General features: G+C 36.1%; 1 protein-coding gene across 5 annotated transcripts in view; it reads right to left on the bottom strand.

Moving 5' to 3' along the window:
- LOC131047825 (auxilin-related protein 2) overlaps nt 1-18098 on the bottom strand; it is a 63104-nt gene extending 45006 nt beyond the window's left edge. For 2 of the 5 annotated variants that reach the window (XR_009106292.2, XM_057981600.2), the window contains exon 1: nt 17334-18098. Coding sequence is in view for 2 of the 5 variants with exons in the window: in XM_057981600.2 (XP_057837583.2) it covers nt 17334-17782 (449 nt within the window). In the remaining 3 variants the exon portion in view is untranslated. The remainder of the gene's footprint in view (nt 1-17333) is intronic. The other 3 variants (XM_057981602.2, XM_057981603.2, XM_057981601.2) reach the window with 2 other exon arrangements.
- Nucleotides 18099-18373: the final 275 nt, after the last annotated feature.

The raw sequence follows: 18373 nt of genomic DNA, 5'->3' as shown, positions 1-18373 counted from the left end.
CATTAATGTACAACACAATTCTTCAATTACGAGGGGAGGGTGAATGAGTAGAAGCTCTCAATTTCGGATCCTTAATCAATTAAAATAACTTTGATAAACTAAGAAGCATAAAACCAGAATTGAAAAGAAAGCAATCACATATGGAAACCACAACACATGAAGTATGTGGAAAACCCAAAATGGGTGAAAATCCACGGTGAAAAAAGCTGCTAAGATCTACTGTCTTAATCCAACATCACAAAGAAATAATGTGTGCAAAGTTTGAGGGCACCAACCCTAAGAAATCACTGAACTCCTAGCTTGAGAGCACCGAGTCTTACAGAAGCACCAACTTCTCAATCTGCTTCTCAGCATCCTTGAGACACCAACCATAAGGATGTTATAAATACAAGCTGTCACTGACTTATATTTCCATCGATTCAGAAATATTGCATTTCACAACATCTGAAGTCTGCAAGCAAACTTTTTACAACATGAATTCTGTCAACCTTCAAATATTCTTTTCATACATGTTCAAACAATCTCATCAAAACATCCAATAATGTATCGCTGCCATCTTACTTCACAGCCTCATAATAATTGACTCCATTCACACTCAGACTTCTCTCATTTGCAGAGATACTCTACAGCAATTATTACATAATAGAAACTCTCAAACGTTTGATACTTCAATACTACACACTAATTGAAACCACACCACACACAACATTTATATACACTCATCAAGCTGTCAATCAGGTATAGATGGTAACAAGGAGATGTTGTAACTTCTTTCAACCAATCTTACAGTTGTAACTAAGCTTAGTTATAACCGACAACTGAAAGAGGTGTATTTCATTTACAATATTTATGAAAGCCCATCAAAAATTCTTCATTATTAAACTTGAATGCTAGGACTGTGATGGCGGTTCAATATGATATTCTGAGAGTTACTAATTAATCTTGATCATGACTGAAGCCATCAACATATTCTGAGATATCCTGTGAGTTACATAACTGAACATAACTGAAGCAACGATGAAACCCACTCAATGAAGGAACCGTTTACACATTATACAGATCATAAACTTCAAAGAAACATAGTTCTATCTGATAAATACAACCCGTGCTATTCTAACAGACCGTTTCTGTCACAATATTTGATTAGAACAATTCATTATCACAGGAGAGAGCAACTGCAACTTCAAAATGATCAACATCATTCAACCACTGAGTGTTCGATGTAAAAACAATATTAATATTTTGTTACTGCTCTTGATCAATCTAATTCACAGAAAGATCAAGAATGAAGTTTACAGAAAGATCAAGGATATAATCATCAATCAAATATAACATCGATATTTGCAAACCCTACTCCCTGTCATGCTACCATTTTATCACTTACAGATACATCTTATCAAATATGTGAAGCCATCTACTAATAAGATTCACGGGAAGTGTATTAGAAGTTTGTTCCAATGTCAACCCAGCATATCTTCCACATTTGAATGTGTTTGGTCTGCAACTCAACATCAACCCGATCTGCACTCGTATGTGTTCGTTCTGCAACTCAACATCAATGAATCTGTTTGGTAATGTCTGTTTGGTTTTAACATCAATGAAAAATTATCTAACATTCTCCCCCTTTGTCATTGATGGCACAAAACTCCAATCTGAAAACCACCTCATTTTGCAAATAACAAAAAATTGCAATTTGCACTCAATCTGGCAATCAATCAATCGGCAACAATAAACATCCAATCAGTCTGCAATTCTACACCTGCTGTTTGGTCTGCAACTCAACATCAACCCGATCTGCACTTGTAAGAGTCCATTCTGCAACTCAACATCAATGAATCTGTTTGGTCATGTCTGTTTGATTTTAACATCAATGACAAATTTTCTAACATTCTCCCCCTTTGTCGTTGATGGCAAAACTCCAATCTGAAAACCACCTCATTTTGCAAATAACAAAAAACTGCAATTTGCACTCAATCTGGCAATCAATCAATCGGCAACAATAAACATTCAATCAATCTGCAATTCTACATTTGCATCAATATCTCTTTCTCCCCCTCTGACATCAATGATAAACGGTGAAGATTAGAAGCTGCACCATTTAGGGATAGAACAGAAAAACAATAACATACTCCCCCTGAGCAAATGCTTGCCCTTGAAATAAATTAGAGAGAAGGAGAAACCAAAAGCCCGAGCTTCTAACAAAGAGTAAGGTTTCCTTGGGAAGGGGTTTGGTAAAAATATCTGCCAACTGATCCTTAGTTGCAACATATTCTACTTTCACTTCATGATCAGCAACGTTTTCTCTCAAAAAATGATATAGATATATGTTTAGTGCAAGAATGTAGAACTAAATTTTTAAAGATATTAATGGCCACTAGTATTGTCACAAAGAATTGAAATAGGTTTATCATAGCTGCAACATGTTTAGCTTCAGCAGTGAATAAAGATACAGATTCCTGCTTCTTGCTTAACCAAGAAACTAATTTATCTCCTAGAAAAGATGCTCCACTACTAGTGTTGCATCAATCACCTATACCACAAATCATAATCCGCAATGCCTTTCAGATATCTAACGATTTGTTTTACAGCATTACCATGAGAAACTTTGGGAGCAAATTGAAACCTAGCATCCATAGAGACTGCTTGCATAATATCTGGTCTTGATGTAGTGAGATACAAAAGACGGCCTATCATGGACCTATACATTGTCTGATCCCCATCAGATGATTCATCATACTTACTCAATTTGCAACCAGTAATAATTGGTGTGCTCACACGTTTACAATCTTCCATTTGAAACTTCTTGAACATTTCTTTTGCATATTTTGTCTGAAATAAAAATATATCTTTATCTAACTGTGAAACTTGTAAGCCAAGACAGAAAGGAAGTTCACCAATCATAGACATTTCAAACTCTGTTTGCATTTTGAGTAGCAAAATCTTTGCATATGTTATCATCATTACCACCAAAAACAATATCATTAACATAAATAACTACTACAAACATATGCTCACCTATTGATTTGAAATATAAATTACTACCAGTATCTACTAAAGCCTTGCTGCTGAAGATACCAATCTAGCCTGGAATACCAAGCCCTTGGTGCCTTTTTCAGTCCATATAAGGCTTTCTTCAATCTCCAAACATGTCCTCTATCTGGCAACTAAAAACCTTTTGGCTGTTCTATGTATACTTCCTCTTCCAAATTTCCATTCAGAATTGCTGATTTCACATCTATTTGCCAAACTTTGAAGTTCTTATAAACAGAGAATGCTAGAAACATTATAATGGCTTCCAATCTGGCTGCAGGAGCAAATGTCTCTTTGAAATCGATGCCCTCAACTTGTGCATACCCTTTGTAGACAAGTCTTGCTTTATTTCTAACAATTTTGCCATCCTCATTAAGTTTGTTCTTAAACACCCATTTAGAGTCAATCGCATTTGAATTTGTAGGTCTAGGAACTAACTCCCATGTTTTGTTTTTCTCAATTTGACTCAACTCTTCTTCCATTGCCTTTATCCAACTTTCATCCTTGTTGGCTTCATTTGTATGTCTTAGGTTGAACTTTGGACAAAAGAGAAAGATTAACTACATCATTTGTCTTTGCAACACGCCTTCTTGTTTGAACCCCATCGTCTTTGTCCTCTATAATCTGCACAAACTTAGGGGTCTTTTCAACAATGTTTGCAAGAGTCTTTTCATCACCATTTTTAGAATCTTTTTCACTAACATTTTCAGATTTTTCTTCATCAATAGGTTTCAATTCAAGTTATTCCACATTATAGAATTTATAGGATTTGCTATGATATGTGGAATATCCAAGGAATATTCCATCATCACATCTAGAATCAAAACTGCCCAAACCATCTTCATCTCTTTGATAAAACATCTACTACCAAATACCCTAAAGTGTTTAACAAAAGTTGGTCTACCATACCATAATTCATAAGGAGTTTTATTGGTGTTTGGCATTAACTATACTCCATTAGGAGTATGTATTGCTTCAACCCAAAACATATCAAATATCTTGGCCTCATTAAGTATGGTTCTTGCCATCTCTTTGACTATCCTACTTTTTCTCTCTACTACACCATTTTGTTGTGGTGTTCTTGCTGCAAAATAATGCCTTTTGATACCATGCTTCTCACATATTCATCAAACTCATTAGAGGTAAACTCGCCACCACTATCTAATCCAAGACACTTAATTGTTAAACCACTTTCCTTTTCAACCATAGCTTTGAAAATTTTGAATCTTTCAAATGTTTCAAACTTTTCTTTTAAAAATGTTACCCATGTCATTCTTGAAAAATCGTCCACCAATAATATAAAATATCTTTCATTTTTCAAACCCTTAGTTTTCGTGGGACCAAAAAGGTCAGTATGAACTAATTCTAAAGGTTTTGAAGTTGAATATTCTTTAGATTTGAAACTGACTCGGCTTTGTAATTTTAGGCATATGTCTCACAGATTTCATAGAACTTACCTTGACAAGATTATCAAAGTTAACATGTCCTAATCATCTATGCCAAAGCCAACTTTCATCAACTTGCCCCAACAAACAACTTTTACCTTTTACCTCATTGAAATCATAGACATTGCTTTATGTTCTTTTCCCTTTGGCAATTAAGATTTCACATCCTTGAGCATTACAAATTACAATGTATCCATTGTCACACTGTACACATTTGACTAACACTTAGCAATTTATATTTGAATCTTTCTACATACCAAACATTAAGTGTTTCTAAAATGCCATTAATGCTCAAAGTACCTTTACCACATATCTTAGCTAATGACTTATCTCCAAATTTCACTAAAGCACCATTCCAATCGATGAACTCGATAAACTTACTCTTATCAGCAATCATATGTTTAGTGCAGCAATTGTCCATTATCCATAGATTCTGCCTTTTAGCATGAAAAGTTGTTTGAACAATCATGGATTTTTCAGGCTTCTTTCCTTCTTTCTTCTTCCACACTTTCTATGTTTCTTTCTTGAAATTTTCAGGAGCACTTGAGAACGTGTTTCCATTCTTCTCTATTCTGTGAAACTTATTTTACATTGTCTTTCAATATGACCAATATTTTTACAATTATAACAGATCACATTAAGATCTCTTAAATAATCAAAAAGAATTTCTACTAACAAAGTTAGTTCTCCTTCTTCGTATAACTCTACAATCAATTGCCCGATGACCAAAATAATTGCATAAGTTACAATTACCATAAAATTAGGGATAAAACCTGTTCATTGCAGCTCTTCTTGTAGGAGGAAAACAGTGTGGATACTTTTTCTGCCTTTGGACTTTAACGAAACCATCATCATTATCCTTCTTATTGAAAAAATTAATTGTGCTGGTGCTTTGACCTTTGTCAAAACCCAAACCAAATTTGTTTTTGTCTAACCTTTGAACAGGTAACATTTCATCCAACATGTTAGAACTCTTCACAAATTTTATCCTTCTTTCATACTAACTTTTGAATTTCTCAAGATCATTTATTAAAGTCACTACTTAACTGTCTAATTTCAACAGAAGTTCAAATTGTACAAATTGTATTACCTCTTCTTTTCTCTCGCCTAGTTCAACTTCAACTTTCAGACTGATAATCATTTAATTGCCCTCTTCAAATACTTTCTTTAGTGCTTCATTTTCTTTCAATGTCAAAATCTTTGGCTTGTTATTCTCCTTCAAGATCTATCTCTCCTTCAACATCACGCAAAATGTTTGTTTCATCATTACTTTGAAACTCATTAATTGATCCAACAGCCATGAACAATGTTTTTTTTCAACATCAGATACATACTCATTGTTGTCTTCTGAATTTGTGTTGTTTTCTTCTTTGGTATACAAAGCTTTTCTTGTTTTTGAAAATTTCTTTGCTTGTAACGAAACTAGTTTTTCTTTTTCTTTTTAAAGTCTTCTTCACTATCTATCATTTCCACCATAAGGACATTTAGCAACAAAATGCCCAGTCTTTCCACAGTTGAAGCATTTAAAAGGCATCTTCCCTTTATACTTGCCAAAACCCTTTTTAAAATTTTTCTAACAAGATTTGCAACTTCTTCATTAGTATCACAATCTGATTCAGAACTCGTCTCCTTTGTTTTCTTTGCAGCCTTAACGCTGCTTCTCTTTTAAATGTATCTTCACCAACCATTCTCATCTCATATACTGTAAAAATGCCATGTAGATCAGCAATCGTAATTTTAACAAAGATCTTTGGCTTCTTCAATTGCAAAAATTTTAAAATCATATCTTTAACGCAAAGATCTCAAAACATTATGAACAATTATGTCTTCTCCAAAACCTTTAATCCCATTCACTATCTCATCAACTCTAAGAAGATAATTAGCAATCTGCTCTTCTTCTTTCATCTTTAAACCTTCAAACTTTGCCTTGTATGTTTGTAATTTTGCTTGCTTTTGGCATCACCTTCATAAATACTCTTCAATTTGTTTCAGATGTCTTTAGCAGTTTGACAATACATAACTTTGACAAATTCTGAATGGCATCTTTGCCTTTGCATTATTCTCATAATCCCTCTTTCCAGCCTGATCAGTTAGAAGAGTTGTAGGGATTGCATATCCATTTACAACAGGCATCCATACATCAAATCCCAAAGAAGACAAATAACTAGCCATTCTAATACTCCAAAAAGCATAATTAGAACCATCAAATAAAGGAGCTTTATTTGAGGAGGATCCTTCTAGACAAGCCATGTGTTCTCTATCCAAGATCTACCTTTGAAATTTAAGCCTTGTCCAGAACCATGCTCTGATACCAATTGTAGAATACAATTCTTCTACTAAGAGGGGGGGGTAGAACACAACTCTTCAACTGAGAGGGGGGGTGAATCAGTAGAAGATATAAATTTCAGTTCCTTAGTCAATTAAAATATTTTTTTTATAAACTGATAAACATAAAACTGGAACTGAAAAGAATGCAACCACCCATACAAGTCAAAACACATTAAATACGTGGAAAACCCAAAATAAGTGAAAAATCACGGTGAGTAATGCTGCTAGAATAAACTGTCCTAATCCAGCCGCACGAAGAAATAATGTTTACAAAGCTTAAGGGCACCAACTTTAAGGAATCACCAAATTCCTTGCTTGAGAGCACTAACTTCTCAATCTGAGCACCAACTTAGCATCCTAGAGGCACCAACCATAAGGATGTTACAGATACAAACTGTCACTAATTTATATTTCCTTCAAATCAAAAACATCTAAAATTTAGCAAATAAACTAAGATGTATCTCTGTTTTCACGTTACCCAGCCTTCACATAATGAAAACTACTCACAACACTCAGATTTCTCTTCTTTGCAAAGATACTCTACTGCATTATAGAAACTCTCAACACACTCTCTATGCTCTCAAATAATATACATCTCCTGCAAAGATCAGAAAATCGCCTCGGACTCGCCAAACTCAGCGAGTCCGAGTATGAGACATGCCCCCCGAGTCTGGCGACCTCGGACTCGGACTCATCCTGCAAAGATCGAAAAATCGCCTCGGACTTGCCAAACTCAGCAAGTCCAAGTACGAGACATGCCCCTCGAGTCTGGCGAGCTCGGACTCGGACTCATCCGAGTCCAGAGGGCGAACTCGCCAGACTCACCGAGTTGGCGAGTTTGGCGTAAACTCGCCAAAATCAGCAAGTGCCGTGCCTGGACTCGGCCAGCGGCAAGGCCCAAAAAGGCCCAAAAAAAAGCATTTTTAATACATTTTTTTACTTTGTTTTTTTTAAGTTATTTATCCTCCAACCCTAGAAGTGAACTTCATTTCATTCATTTGGAAAAATAGGAGGAGAAAAGTGAGTTGTGAAAAAAAACAAGGGTGCATTGAAAAAAAACCAGCAAGGAGGAAGTTCAAGATTTCTTCCATTTATCACATTGGGGCTGCATTGTGTTTGGATTTGGTGCATCAAGAGTTGGATAGGAAGAGTTTGCAGCGCATTTCAAGCTTGTTGTAAAAGGTAAGATTGTTTTTTTGAAGATTTTTTTGTTTCTTGTATGCAAAAATTCCATTTTCTATTCATTTATTTTGAAAGTTTTACATTTTCTTCCAAAATCTTTTGAAGGTTTGTAAATTTATTATGTTTTATTGCAGCAAACTTCACTTTATTATTTGCCTCAACTTCAAGTTTCACAAAACTATCCTACAATGTCTACTTCAACTTCTAGACCCCCCATTAGAAAGGACCCTGCTTGGAAATATCATGTGATTTTCCAGGGCAAGGAAAGGGGCAAACAAAATGTACATTTTGCAAAACAATATTCCATGGAGGTATATATAGACTAAAATACCATATTTCCAGTGTGCGTGGACATGATGTCGAACCATGCCTAAAAGCACTGCCTGAGGCCGTACGTGATTGTTATGTAATGGTTGAGGAAATTGAAAGGAAAAAGAAACAAAAGGAGGATTGAGTGGCCATTGGGAGAAAGGCAACTTTAGGAAGAGGGACACAATTAGGTTGTGTTGGAGGCTCTTCTTCCTTACCTCCATATCGTCCCACTCAGTTTGCTATTGCTAGTGCTTCTGCTTCTGTAAGTGGCAGTGCCACCGCCACTTATCATGCTCCTAGCACTAGTAGTTGTAGTGGGAGTGTTAGCATTGGACCTAGGATTCGTAAATCTAGGTTGGATACCTTCTTTGTGCCTCGCACTACTTCTTGGTCCCAACAGTCGCTTGAGAGCATGGGTTGGAACAAGGAGGTCCATGATGCCGCTAAAATGGCAGTTGGCAGGTTTGGGGTCTATAGCAGTATTCCATTCTTTACATCCAGGTGAATGTTTTATAACTTTTATGTTTGATTGTTTTAATTTTTATACTTTGATTCTCTTCATTTTATTTTTTCTCGTACATACTACATAGTACATAGAACATACTTGACTTATCTCATTGAGTTTATTTGTGACAGGTCTCCTTATTGGCAAGAAATGGTTGATGCCCTTACCATATGCGAGGTGGGGTTCAGAGCCCCTACTAAGTGTGATTTGAGGGGACCCATTTTGTCTCAATTGGTGAATGATGTGAAGAAGGAATTAGATGAACAACACCAGATATGGAGCACTAAAGGTTGCACCATCATGACTGATGGTTGGACGGATAGGAGAAATAGAACTCTCCTTAGTTTTCTTGTTTCTTCCACAGGGGATTGATTAATTTTAGTTTCATTTAGTCTTTAATTTTTTATTTTTTATTTAATGGTTTTTATTGAATGATCATCGATCTAGCTTTATTTTTTTATTTCAGGGGGCACCATTTTCATCAAGTCCATTGATGCCTCCGCCCATTGCAAGAATGTCACCTACCTATGTGAGCAGATAGAGGAGGTGATTGATAGGTAGGTGAGGAGAACCTGGTACAGGTGGTGACCGACAATGCAGCAAATTATGTTGTTGCGGGTAAACTTTTGATTACAAACTAATTTTGTTTGCAAATTAATTACTATTTTGTACCTCCATTAATTACAATGCAACAAATTATGTTGTTGTAGGTAGACTATTGATGGAGAGGCACCCATCTATAGTTTGGACTCCATGTGCTGCCCATTGCATTGACCTCATGTTGGAGGATATTGGAAAACTCCCATGGGTCAAGAGATGTGTAGAAAGGGCAAGAAATGTGTGCAAATTTGTATATAATCATGCATGGGTGTTGGCTCTTATGAGAGACACAGAGCAGAAGGAGTTGCATCATCCAGGAATCACGAGATTTGCCACAAACTTCATCACATTGCAGTCCATGCTTAGCTCTAAGTTGGCCTTGAGACGTATGATTGTTGGTGAGGAGTGGTCTTCCTCATCCTATGTTGCCACCCCTGCAGGGAAAGTTATGGTAGACTGCATTTTTGATGAGCGAGACTTTTGGGTCCCTTGTGATGAGATAGTGAAGGTAATTTTTTTATAAATTCTACAATTTAACTTTTTGTTTTATAACTTATTATATATATTCTCTTATTTGCTCATTTTTCTAAATTACACAATATTTTCAATTTTGCAATTTGTTAAGCCCTTGGTGGTTTTGTTGCGAGTTGCGAATGGAGAAAAGCCTGCAATGGGCTACATATATGAGGGCATGGATAGGGCGAAGGAGGGCATCAAATCCGTCTATGGAGGAGATGAGAGCAAGTATGGTCCCATTTGCGAGATCATTGATAGGAGATGGCATCATCAGCTTCATAGGCCCATCCATGCAACAGCCTATTATCTGAATCCGACATTCCATTTTATCCCTTCTTTCAAGGTTGATGTGGAGGTCCTTAATGGGCTATACTCAATCATGGAGAAGATGGGACCTGCTGGTACTACTTAGATAGAGCTTATTCGAGAGCTACTGTTGTTCTCAGATGCACAAGGGGAGACCTTCTCTCATCCTGTCGCCAAAGGCGGTAGGACAACTATGATGTCAGGTAAAAATAAATTTCAAGGCTTAATTTTAGTTTTATTGTATATTGTAACTTGTTAAAATGAGTTCATAAGTGAGACTGATTTTATTTATTTTTCTCATTTCAAACTCAGATCATTGGTGGAGCTTTTTTGGCCCAATGACACCAAATATTCACAAGTTGGCCATTCGCATCTTAAGCCAGCCATGCAGCGCATCTAGTTGTGAGCGCAATTGGAGTATGTTTGAGCACATACACTCCAAGAGGCGCAATAGATTATTTGTGGAGAAGATGAATGATCTCATCTTTGTTCACTACAACCTCCGCCTGAGAATGAGAAAGAATGCATTAGTTGACATCTCTCCTATCATTCTAGATGAGGTTGATCATGAAGCAGAGTGGGCCAATGAGAGTCAAACAGATCCTGCAATTCCTGCGGCTGTATTTAGTGATGATGACACTGATTGGATTGACCAGGTAGATATAGAGGCTGAGGCTGTAGCCATGGCAGGGCACGAGCAGAGAGCAGGAGCAGAGACAGGAGATACTGATCGTGACACAGAAGTTCCTGATGTTGGTGAGCATGGCATGTGTCACGAGGAGCGACTATGGCTGTCGAATCATCCAGGACCTACCTTAAACGCCTTCGCAAGGGGCCAGGTGCACACTCCTTTGAGCCATAGGCTTGTAGTTGTATTTACCTTTGGTATTTGTGTGGAACATTTGATGATGATCATATGATGACATGGATTTTTTATTCCATGAGTTTTGTAATATCATATACATTTGACAATATTTATATATCTATGTTTGTTATTTCCTTCAGCTACAATTTGCGTTTATGCTTATGTGATTGATGTATACTTGTGTATGTAATCAAATGAGGAGTTTGATGATGTTATTGTGTCTTTAAGGTGTATTCAATAAAGGGTGCATGAAACAAGTTTTAAATCTTTAAAAATCTCTAAATTTCTTGAGTTTTTCACTTTCCCGAGTCCAGCCGAGTCTGACTCCGAGTCCTGAGTCTCAAGTCCAAGTCTGATTCGGCCTTGCTGAGTCCGAGTCCGGTTTCTTTGATCTCCTGTTCAATACTTCTATACATGACACAAATTTGTCAATATATTCTATGCTTGTGCATTACATATTTACATGTCTCTGCTTTTTTTGTCTTCTCATAAACGATATTAACTCTTTCCATTGGACTTTCAAGTCTTTTTAAATAGACACCTCTATAGTTTGAACAGTTATAAGAAGTTCAAACTACTAAAACTGCCGACTCAATTACAACCAATAAAACCAACCCTACAGGTATATTTGCCATACACAAATCAAGATATGAAAATAGTTTTCTAAATAATAAAGACGATATGTATAGGTGGCTATTGTCAGTTGTAACCAAATCACCAAGACATGACCAACTTGATATATACAGATCAATCTAAGTGAAATACTTGATCATAAAAAAAATTATACCAATCACCAAGATGACCCAACAGACATATGCAACATAATTCTGAACAAAGGCATCGCAGAACCAAATATATTTGTAGAAGTCTTTGACCTTTCATACCACAAATCTCAGTCGATACCATGCCCAATATGTACAATACCATTGTTGCATCTTGAGAGATAAATACAATCAGAACAAAATGACGGTAAAGACAGATATTGTTTTCGTTGTATATCTAATGTTTGATCTGTTACCATTCATCATTAACATTGGTCTGAAAAACGCAGGTACTTGTAAGACTGCAAATCAAGGAAGTATTCAAAAGTCTCTAACCCAACGTATGTGTTTGTCCTTCATCATCATTCTACAGATTTCATATAACTTCTGCATCTTGTTAGATTTTCTAATTTTGTACTTGACATCAACGATAAATTTTCTAACAGGGGATGAATCAATAGAAGATCTAAATTTCAGATCCTTAATTGATTAAAATAACTTTGATAAACTGATAAGCATGAAACCAAAATTGAAAAGAAAGCATCACATATAGAAACCACAACACATAAGTACGTGGAAAACCCAGAATGAGTTAAAAACCACAGTGAAAAATTGCTGCTAGGATCTACTGTCCTAATCCAGCCTCACAAAGAAATAATGTGTACAAAGTTTAAGGGCACCAACCCTAAGGAATCACTGAGCTCCTTGCTTCAGAGCACCAACTCTTACAGAAGTACCAACTACTCAATCTGAGCACCAACCATAGAGATGTTACAAATACAAACTGTCACTAACTTATATTTCCTTCAATTCAGAAATACTACATTTCATAACATCTGAAGTCTGCAAGCAAACTTTTTACAATATGAATTCTGTCAACCTTCAGATATTCTTTTCATACAGGTTCAAACAATCTCATCAAAACATTCAATAATGTATCGCTGCTGTCTTGCTTCCCAGCCTCATAATAATTAACTCCATTCACACTCAGACTTCTCTCAATTGCAGAGATACTCTACATCAATTATTATATAATAGAAACTCTCAAAAATTCAATACTTCAATACTACACATTAATTGAAACCACGTCACATACAGCATTTACATACACTCATCAAGCTGTCGATCAGGTAAAGATGGTTACAAGGAGGTGTTGTAACTTCTTTCATCTAATATTACAGTTGTAAGTAAACTTAGTTAAAACTGACAACTGAAAGAGATGTATTTCGTTTACAATATTTATACAATACCTTAAGTACGCCCATCAAAAATCATTCATCGTTAAACTTGATCGCTAGGATTGTTATGGCAGTTCAATATGATATTCTGAGAGTTACAAATCAATCTTGATCATGACTGAAGCGATCAATGATTCAATATATTCTGAGATATTCTGTGAGTTACATAACTGAGGCAACGATGAAACCCACTCAATGAAGGAACCAATATACATTATACAGATCACGAACTTCAAAGAAACATAGTTCCGTATGATTTGGCTTCGGCCTCTTATTGAGCAAAAAAGAAACATAGTTCTGTCTGATAAATACAACCCGTGCTATTCTAACAGAACGTTTCTGTCTCAATATTTGTTTAAAGCAATTCATTATCACAGGAGAGAGCAACAGCAACTTCAGAATGGTCAACATTATTCAACCACTGAGTATTTGATGTAAAAACAATATAATATTCTGTTACTGCTCTTGATCAATCCAATTCACAGAAAGATTAAGAATGAAGTTTACAGAAAGATCAAGGATATAGTCATCAATCAAATATAACATCGATATTTGGAAACCCTACTCCCTGTCATTACTTTACTGTCTGAAAGATGTCATGCTACCATTTTATCACTTACAGATACATCTATTGAATATATGATGCTATCTACTGATACAATTCACATGAAGTGCATTAGAAGTTTGTTCCAATGTCAACCCAACATATCTTCTGCATTTGAATGTGTTTGGTCTGCAACTCAACATCAACCCGATCTGAACTTGTAAGTGTTCATTCTGCAACTCAACTGTTCATGGACCAGCTACGACTTGAACCTAGCACCTTCCATACGCTGCTGGAGTGCTCTACCACTGAGCTACTGGCCCCTCTTGGACCAGTCTATCGTTGGTCCGGGTGTGGCTTATTTGCAACACCAACACCCCCCCTTAAGCCACACCTCTCGTGTGCTTGGGGCTCCTAGCCTGGACCTGGCTCTGATACCATGTTGAGACATGGACCAGCTAGGACTCAAACCTAGGACCTTCCATACACTCCTGGAGTGCTCTACCACTGAGCTACTGGCCCCTCTTGGACCAGTCCATCGTCGGTCAACACCAACATCAACATCAATGAATCTGTTTGCTTTTAACATCAATGACAAATTTTCTAACAATTAACAATTGCAAGGAAGGATACACGGCACCCTCTCCCAAAAACTTAAGTGGATGGTTGCTCTAGGATGCTATTATAAATGCAAAGTTAATTTTGGAAGATGAAAAGAAATAGTGGTGAAAGTTCAAATGCACCATTTTTCAAATGGATGAACAAATGGAAAGGAATTAGCACCCTCATCAATTTTTTGGTGGCTCAAACGGTGAGATGGCTTTCTTAAAGTCCAGTGATGCATCTAACGTAATAAAGAACGTAAAAAAACTGATCCTAATGTTGAAGGAGGTTGTCTTATAGGTGAGGATTGGGATTGTGTTGCAATTTGTCATTGCCAATGCATAAACATATGTAGCAATTGGACGATTTTTTCAAGAGGGGCATCCATCAACCTTTTAGACCCATTGCCTTGACCTTTTTAATTTGGAGGGAAAAGGAAAAATTGATTGGGTGAGACCAATTGTAAGAAAAACAAGGAAAATCACAAAATATAATTATAACCAACCTTGAGTTCTTAGCTTGATGAAAAATCACGAGAAAAAAGCTCGTATGACCAAGGGTCCCAAGGTTCACATATAACTTCGCAAAGTTGCAAAGCATTTCAAATTCATTGGCATCGTTGAAGTAGATGTTTGTGAATTAAGCATAGCTAGACTCAACATATTCAAAGAAGGTTAATCTAAAGAAGACCATAAACTTAGTTTTTGATGATACCTTTGCATAGAAAGCCATTGAGATCATCAAGGTAAGTTCAAACTTCAATTTAAAGTTCAAATCAAATCCTTTAATTTCAATTTTTAAAAGTATTTACTTTAATTGGAAGTCTATAATTTTAACTTGTTTGTACTTTGTAGGTATCAAAGCCTTTGATGAGCGTTTTGCACTTAGTGGATGGGAACAAAACCTAATGGACTACATTTATGAAGCCATGATAGGGCTAAAGAGGCCATTCAATTTAAAGTTCAATTTTTAAAAGTATTTACTTCAATTGTAAGTCTATAACTTTAACTTGTTTGTATTTTGTAGGTATTGGAGCCTTTAATGAGCCTTATGCACTTAGTGGATGGAAGCAAAACATATGGAATACATTTACGAGGCCATGATAGGGCTAAACTAGCCATCCAAAACTATTCCAAAGAGGTAGAGATAGATATGACTATTGGGAGATCATTGATAAAAGGTTGAAAATTCGAGTCTTTACTATAAGTTACAAATTACAATTAATACGATTGCTTACTCACAAAATTCTAACAATAAACAAAAAGTTAAAATACAACGTACAAAAAAGAGTAACATAAGATGAATTTCTTCAATACAATCAAAAAATTTGATTGTATTGAAGAAATTAATCTTATATTACTCTTTTTTATATTAGAGGGGTTTGAAATTTTATGTTCAGAAATTTAGAAAGAGTGAAATAATGTCGGTTCCTCCAAATAAGGAGAAAGTTAAACTGGTTATTTTTATTTTTGAATGGTAAGAAATTCTGTATTACGTCTTGTCTTAAAATAGAATTCACTTATTGTTCGGACTCAGTCTGTGTTGTAGTTATTAGTCTTTGATGATATGTCTAATAGAGGGGCTATGTTTTGAAGCCACCAAATTTTGGTGAACAGCTGGCCAGACCTTAAATGTCATCTCTAGCAGCATGCTCTGCGAGTTAAACTTGGTGTCTATTATTTGCGATTGCAACATCTTTTCTGTTTGGCCACATTCTTGATTATTGTTTCACTCGTCATTATTTTTGCGGTTAGTTGAAGATTAGATGCATTTATATTTTCTATTAAAGGAGTCACTGGCACTCATGGTAGGTAATTTATTTTGGTTTGTTCTCTCACCTATCATTGTTGAAGAGGGATATGCAATCTATATGGAGAACTTGTTGCAGGCTAGTGCAAAGACCCTTCTTTGTGTGCAAATGTTGCTGCTATCATGCTATATTGCTCAGGCTTTCAGGTGCATTTCAGACAAAGTTTCCTTGGTTTGAGGATCTGATAATTTCAAGTCAGTTATCTTGATAGCCAGGTCCAGTTGACGATGAAGATGTACCTGACCTGTATTTAATTGTGAGGATCTTTATAAGGCTCGGAGCACTTGGTCTTCTCAATTTTCAGCTACTAAGTGAAGGATTGATCTTAAGACGAAGAATGAATTGTTTTGTGTTCAGCTGGTAGGTGATTTTTAGTCATATAAAAAACTAATATAAGATAAATTTCAACTAGCAGTTAGATAAAAACCCAAGTTATTAAAAAAAATGCAACATAAGGTGCATTTCTCCAAATGTTGGAAATTTAGTAAAAAATCCGCTTCATAAAGAAAAACTGTAATATAAGATGTGTTTCCCTAAACGATTAAAAAATAGCAAAAACCCAATTCATAAATGAGTTGTAAACATAAGAAACCGTTTTCCAAACGATGGAAAAATAGCAAAAACCCATTTTCTGTAACGCTGTAGTATAATGTGCAATTCTCCAAACAATGGAAAATTATTGAAACCACAATTCATACAGTAGTATAAGATGCAATTCCAAAGACTGAATAATTTGCTGAAAGACTCCCAATTATTAAAATTATAATATAAGCTGCCCGTCTATTTACAGTGGTAAATTAGCGACAAAAAACTAATTCTTGAAAACTGCATGCTCCCTTACAGTGGAGTATTTGCAAAAATATATATATATATGATATTAGCAATTCTCCAAACGGGGGAAATGAGCAAAAACCTATTTCTTATAAACTGTGACGAAATATCCAACACTCCAAACGGTGGAAACTAGCATTAACAAATTTCCTAAAACTATAATGCCAAATGCATTTATCCTAGCAGCAGAAATTCAGCAGAAACAATTATCCTCAAAATGGAAAATTAGCAGAAACCTAATTCCTAAATGACTAGAATACAATAAACATTTTTCCAAACCAAGGAAAATTCGCAAAGCCACAATTTAGAAGAAAACAATAATATAGAATTCATATTTCAGCACAATGAAAAATCAGCTATAACCCCATTTGTAAGTTTAGGTATCAAAAAAGACGCAACATTTTTAAAAACGCCTAAATCACAAATATTAACACAACATATTGAAACCCCATTTCACCGTGTTTTTTCGACGGAGACCCCTGGAATCAAATCATCGAAGAGCGAAGAAGGACCCTTTTCTCGATTCCCCAAATTCGAATTCTCCCCCACCAGATCCCCAATTGGCGCTACAGATCCCCCGCTAAAAACATCATCATAAGGAACTCCGCTGGTCTTCACCCCTTTCAAGCCTCCAAATATATCGTCATCGTAGACCGGCGTATCAAAGACGGGAACAGAGGAATTCTTTATGGGCGCAGAAAAGCTCCTGAAAATGTCGTCGTATGCACCTGTTTCTGGAAAAGACTGTGCTGTAAATTTAGGCGGCCCACCGAAGACATCATCGTAGACAGAGGAGGCACCCGTGCTAGCGGTGCCTGTTGCGTTTCGCTGCTGCGACATGGGCGCAGATTTTCCTTGCGGCTTGAACCCATAGTCTCTCTGAAGCAAATTGGGCAAATCCTCCATTTTACAAGTCAAGGGTTCAAATCCTAAAACACCCACAGATCAATTCCAACAACCCACCTCAGAAATGACTTCAAATTCAAAAAATTGAAACATGGATGGGGTTATTAACAAAATCTGGGCTCGTCAAATTTGGGAAGACGAAAACACTAAGTGTTCGGTTTTTTCTTAGATTTCTCGGACTTTTTCCTGGGTGTTTTGTTGTGTCAAATGGGGGGATTTTTCGAAGACTTCCATAGGGCAATCCAAAAAATAATTATTATTATGTGTGTCTGACTTGGACAATAATCGTAAATACGGTACAAAATATACATATGCAGAAGCGAGGTTTTTTCAATCATTCATATTTATTTATTATTTTGTCCAGTATTTTCTAACCGCAGCTCAGTTTCACTTTCACCTCTGGTTAAGATTGTGACATGGCAGACCGCGTCGGCTGCGGGACCCACGCGGATGCACCTGACCTTATAATAGTTTTTTTTTAATTGCTTCGGGAAATACTCTGGTTATGGGGAAACTGGGGAGTTTTTAGTGGAAGGAGTGCCTGTCTTTTGTCAGCTTTGATGTTTTTTTTTTTTTAATTGGGTTTCATGC

This window comes from Cryptomeria japonica, chromosome 4 (assembly GCF_030272615.1).
Source record: "Cryptomeria japonica chromosome 4, Sugi_1.0, whole genome shotgun sequence".
Lineage (NCBI taxonomy): Eukaryota > Viridiplantae > Streptophyta > Pinopsida > Cupressales > Cupressaceae > Cryptomeria > Cryptomeria japonica.
This window is presented reverse-complemented; position numbering and strand designations above follow the sequence as displayed.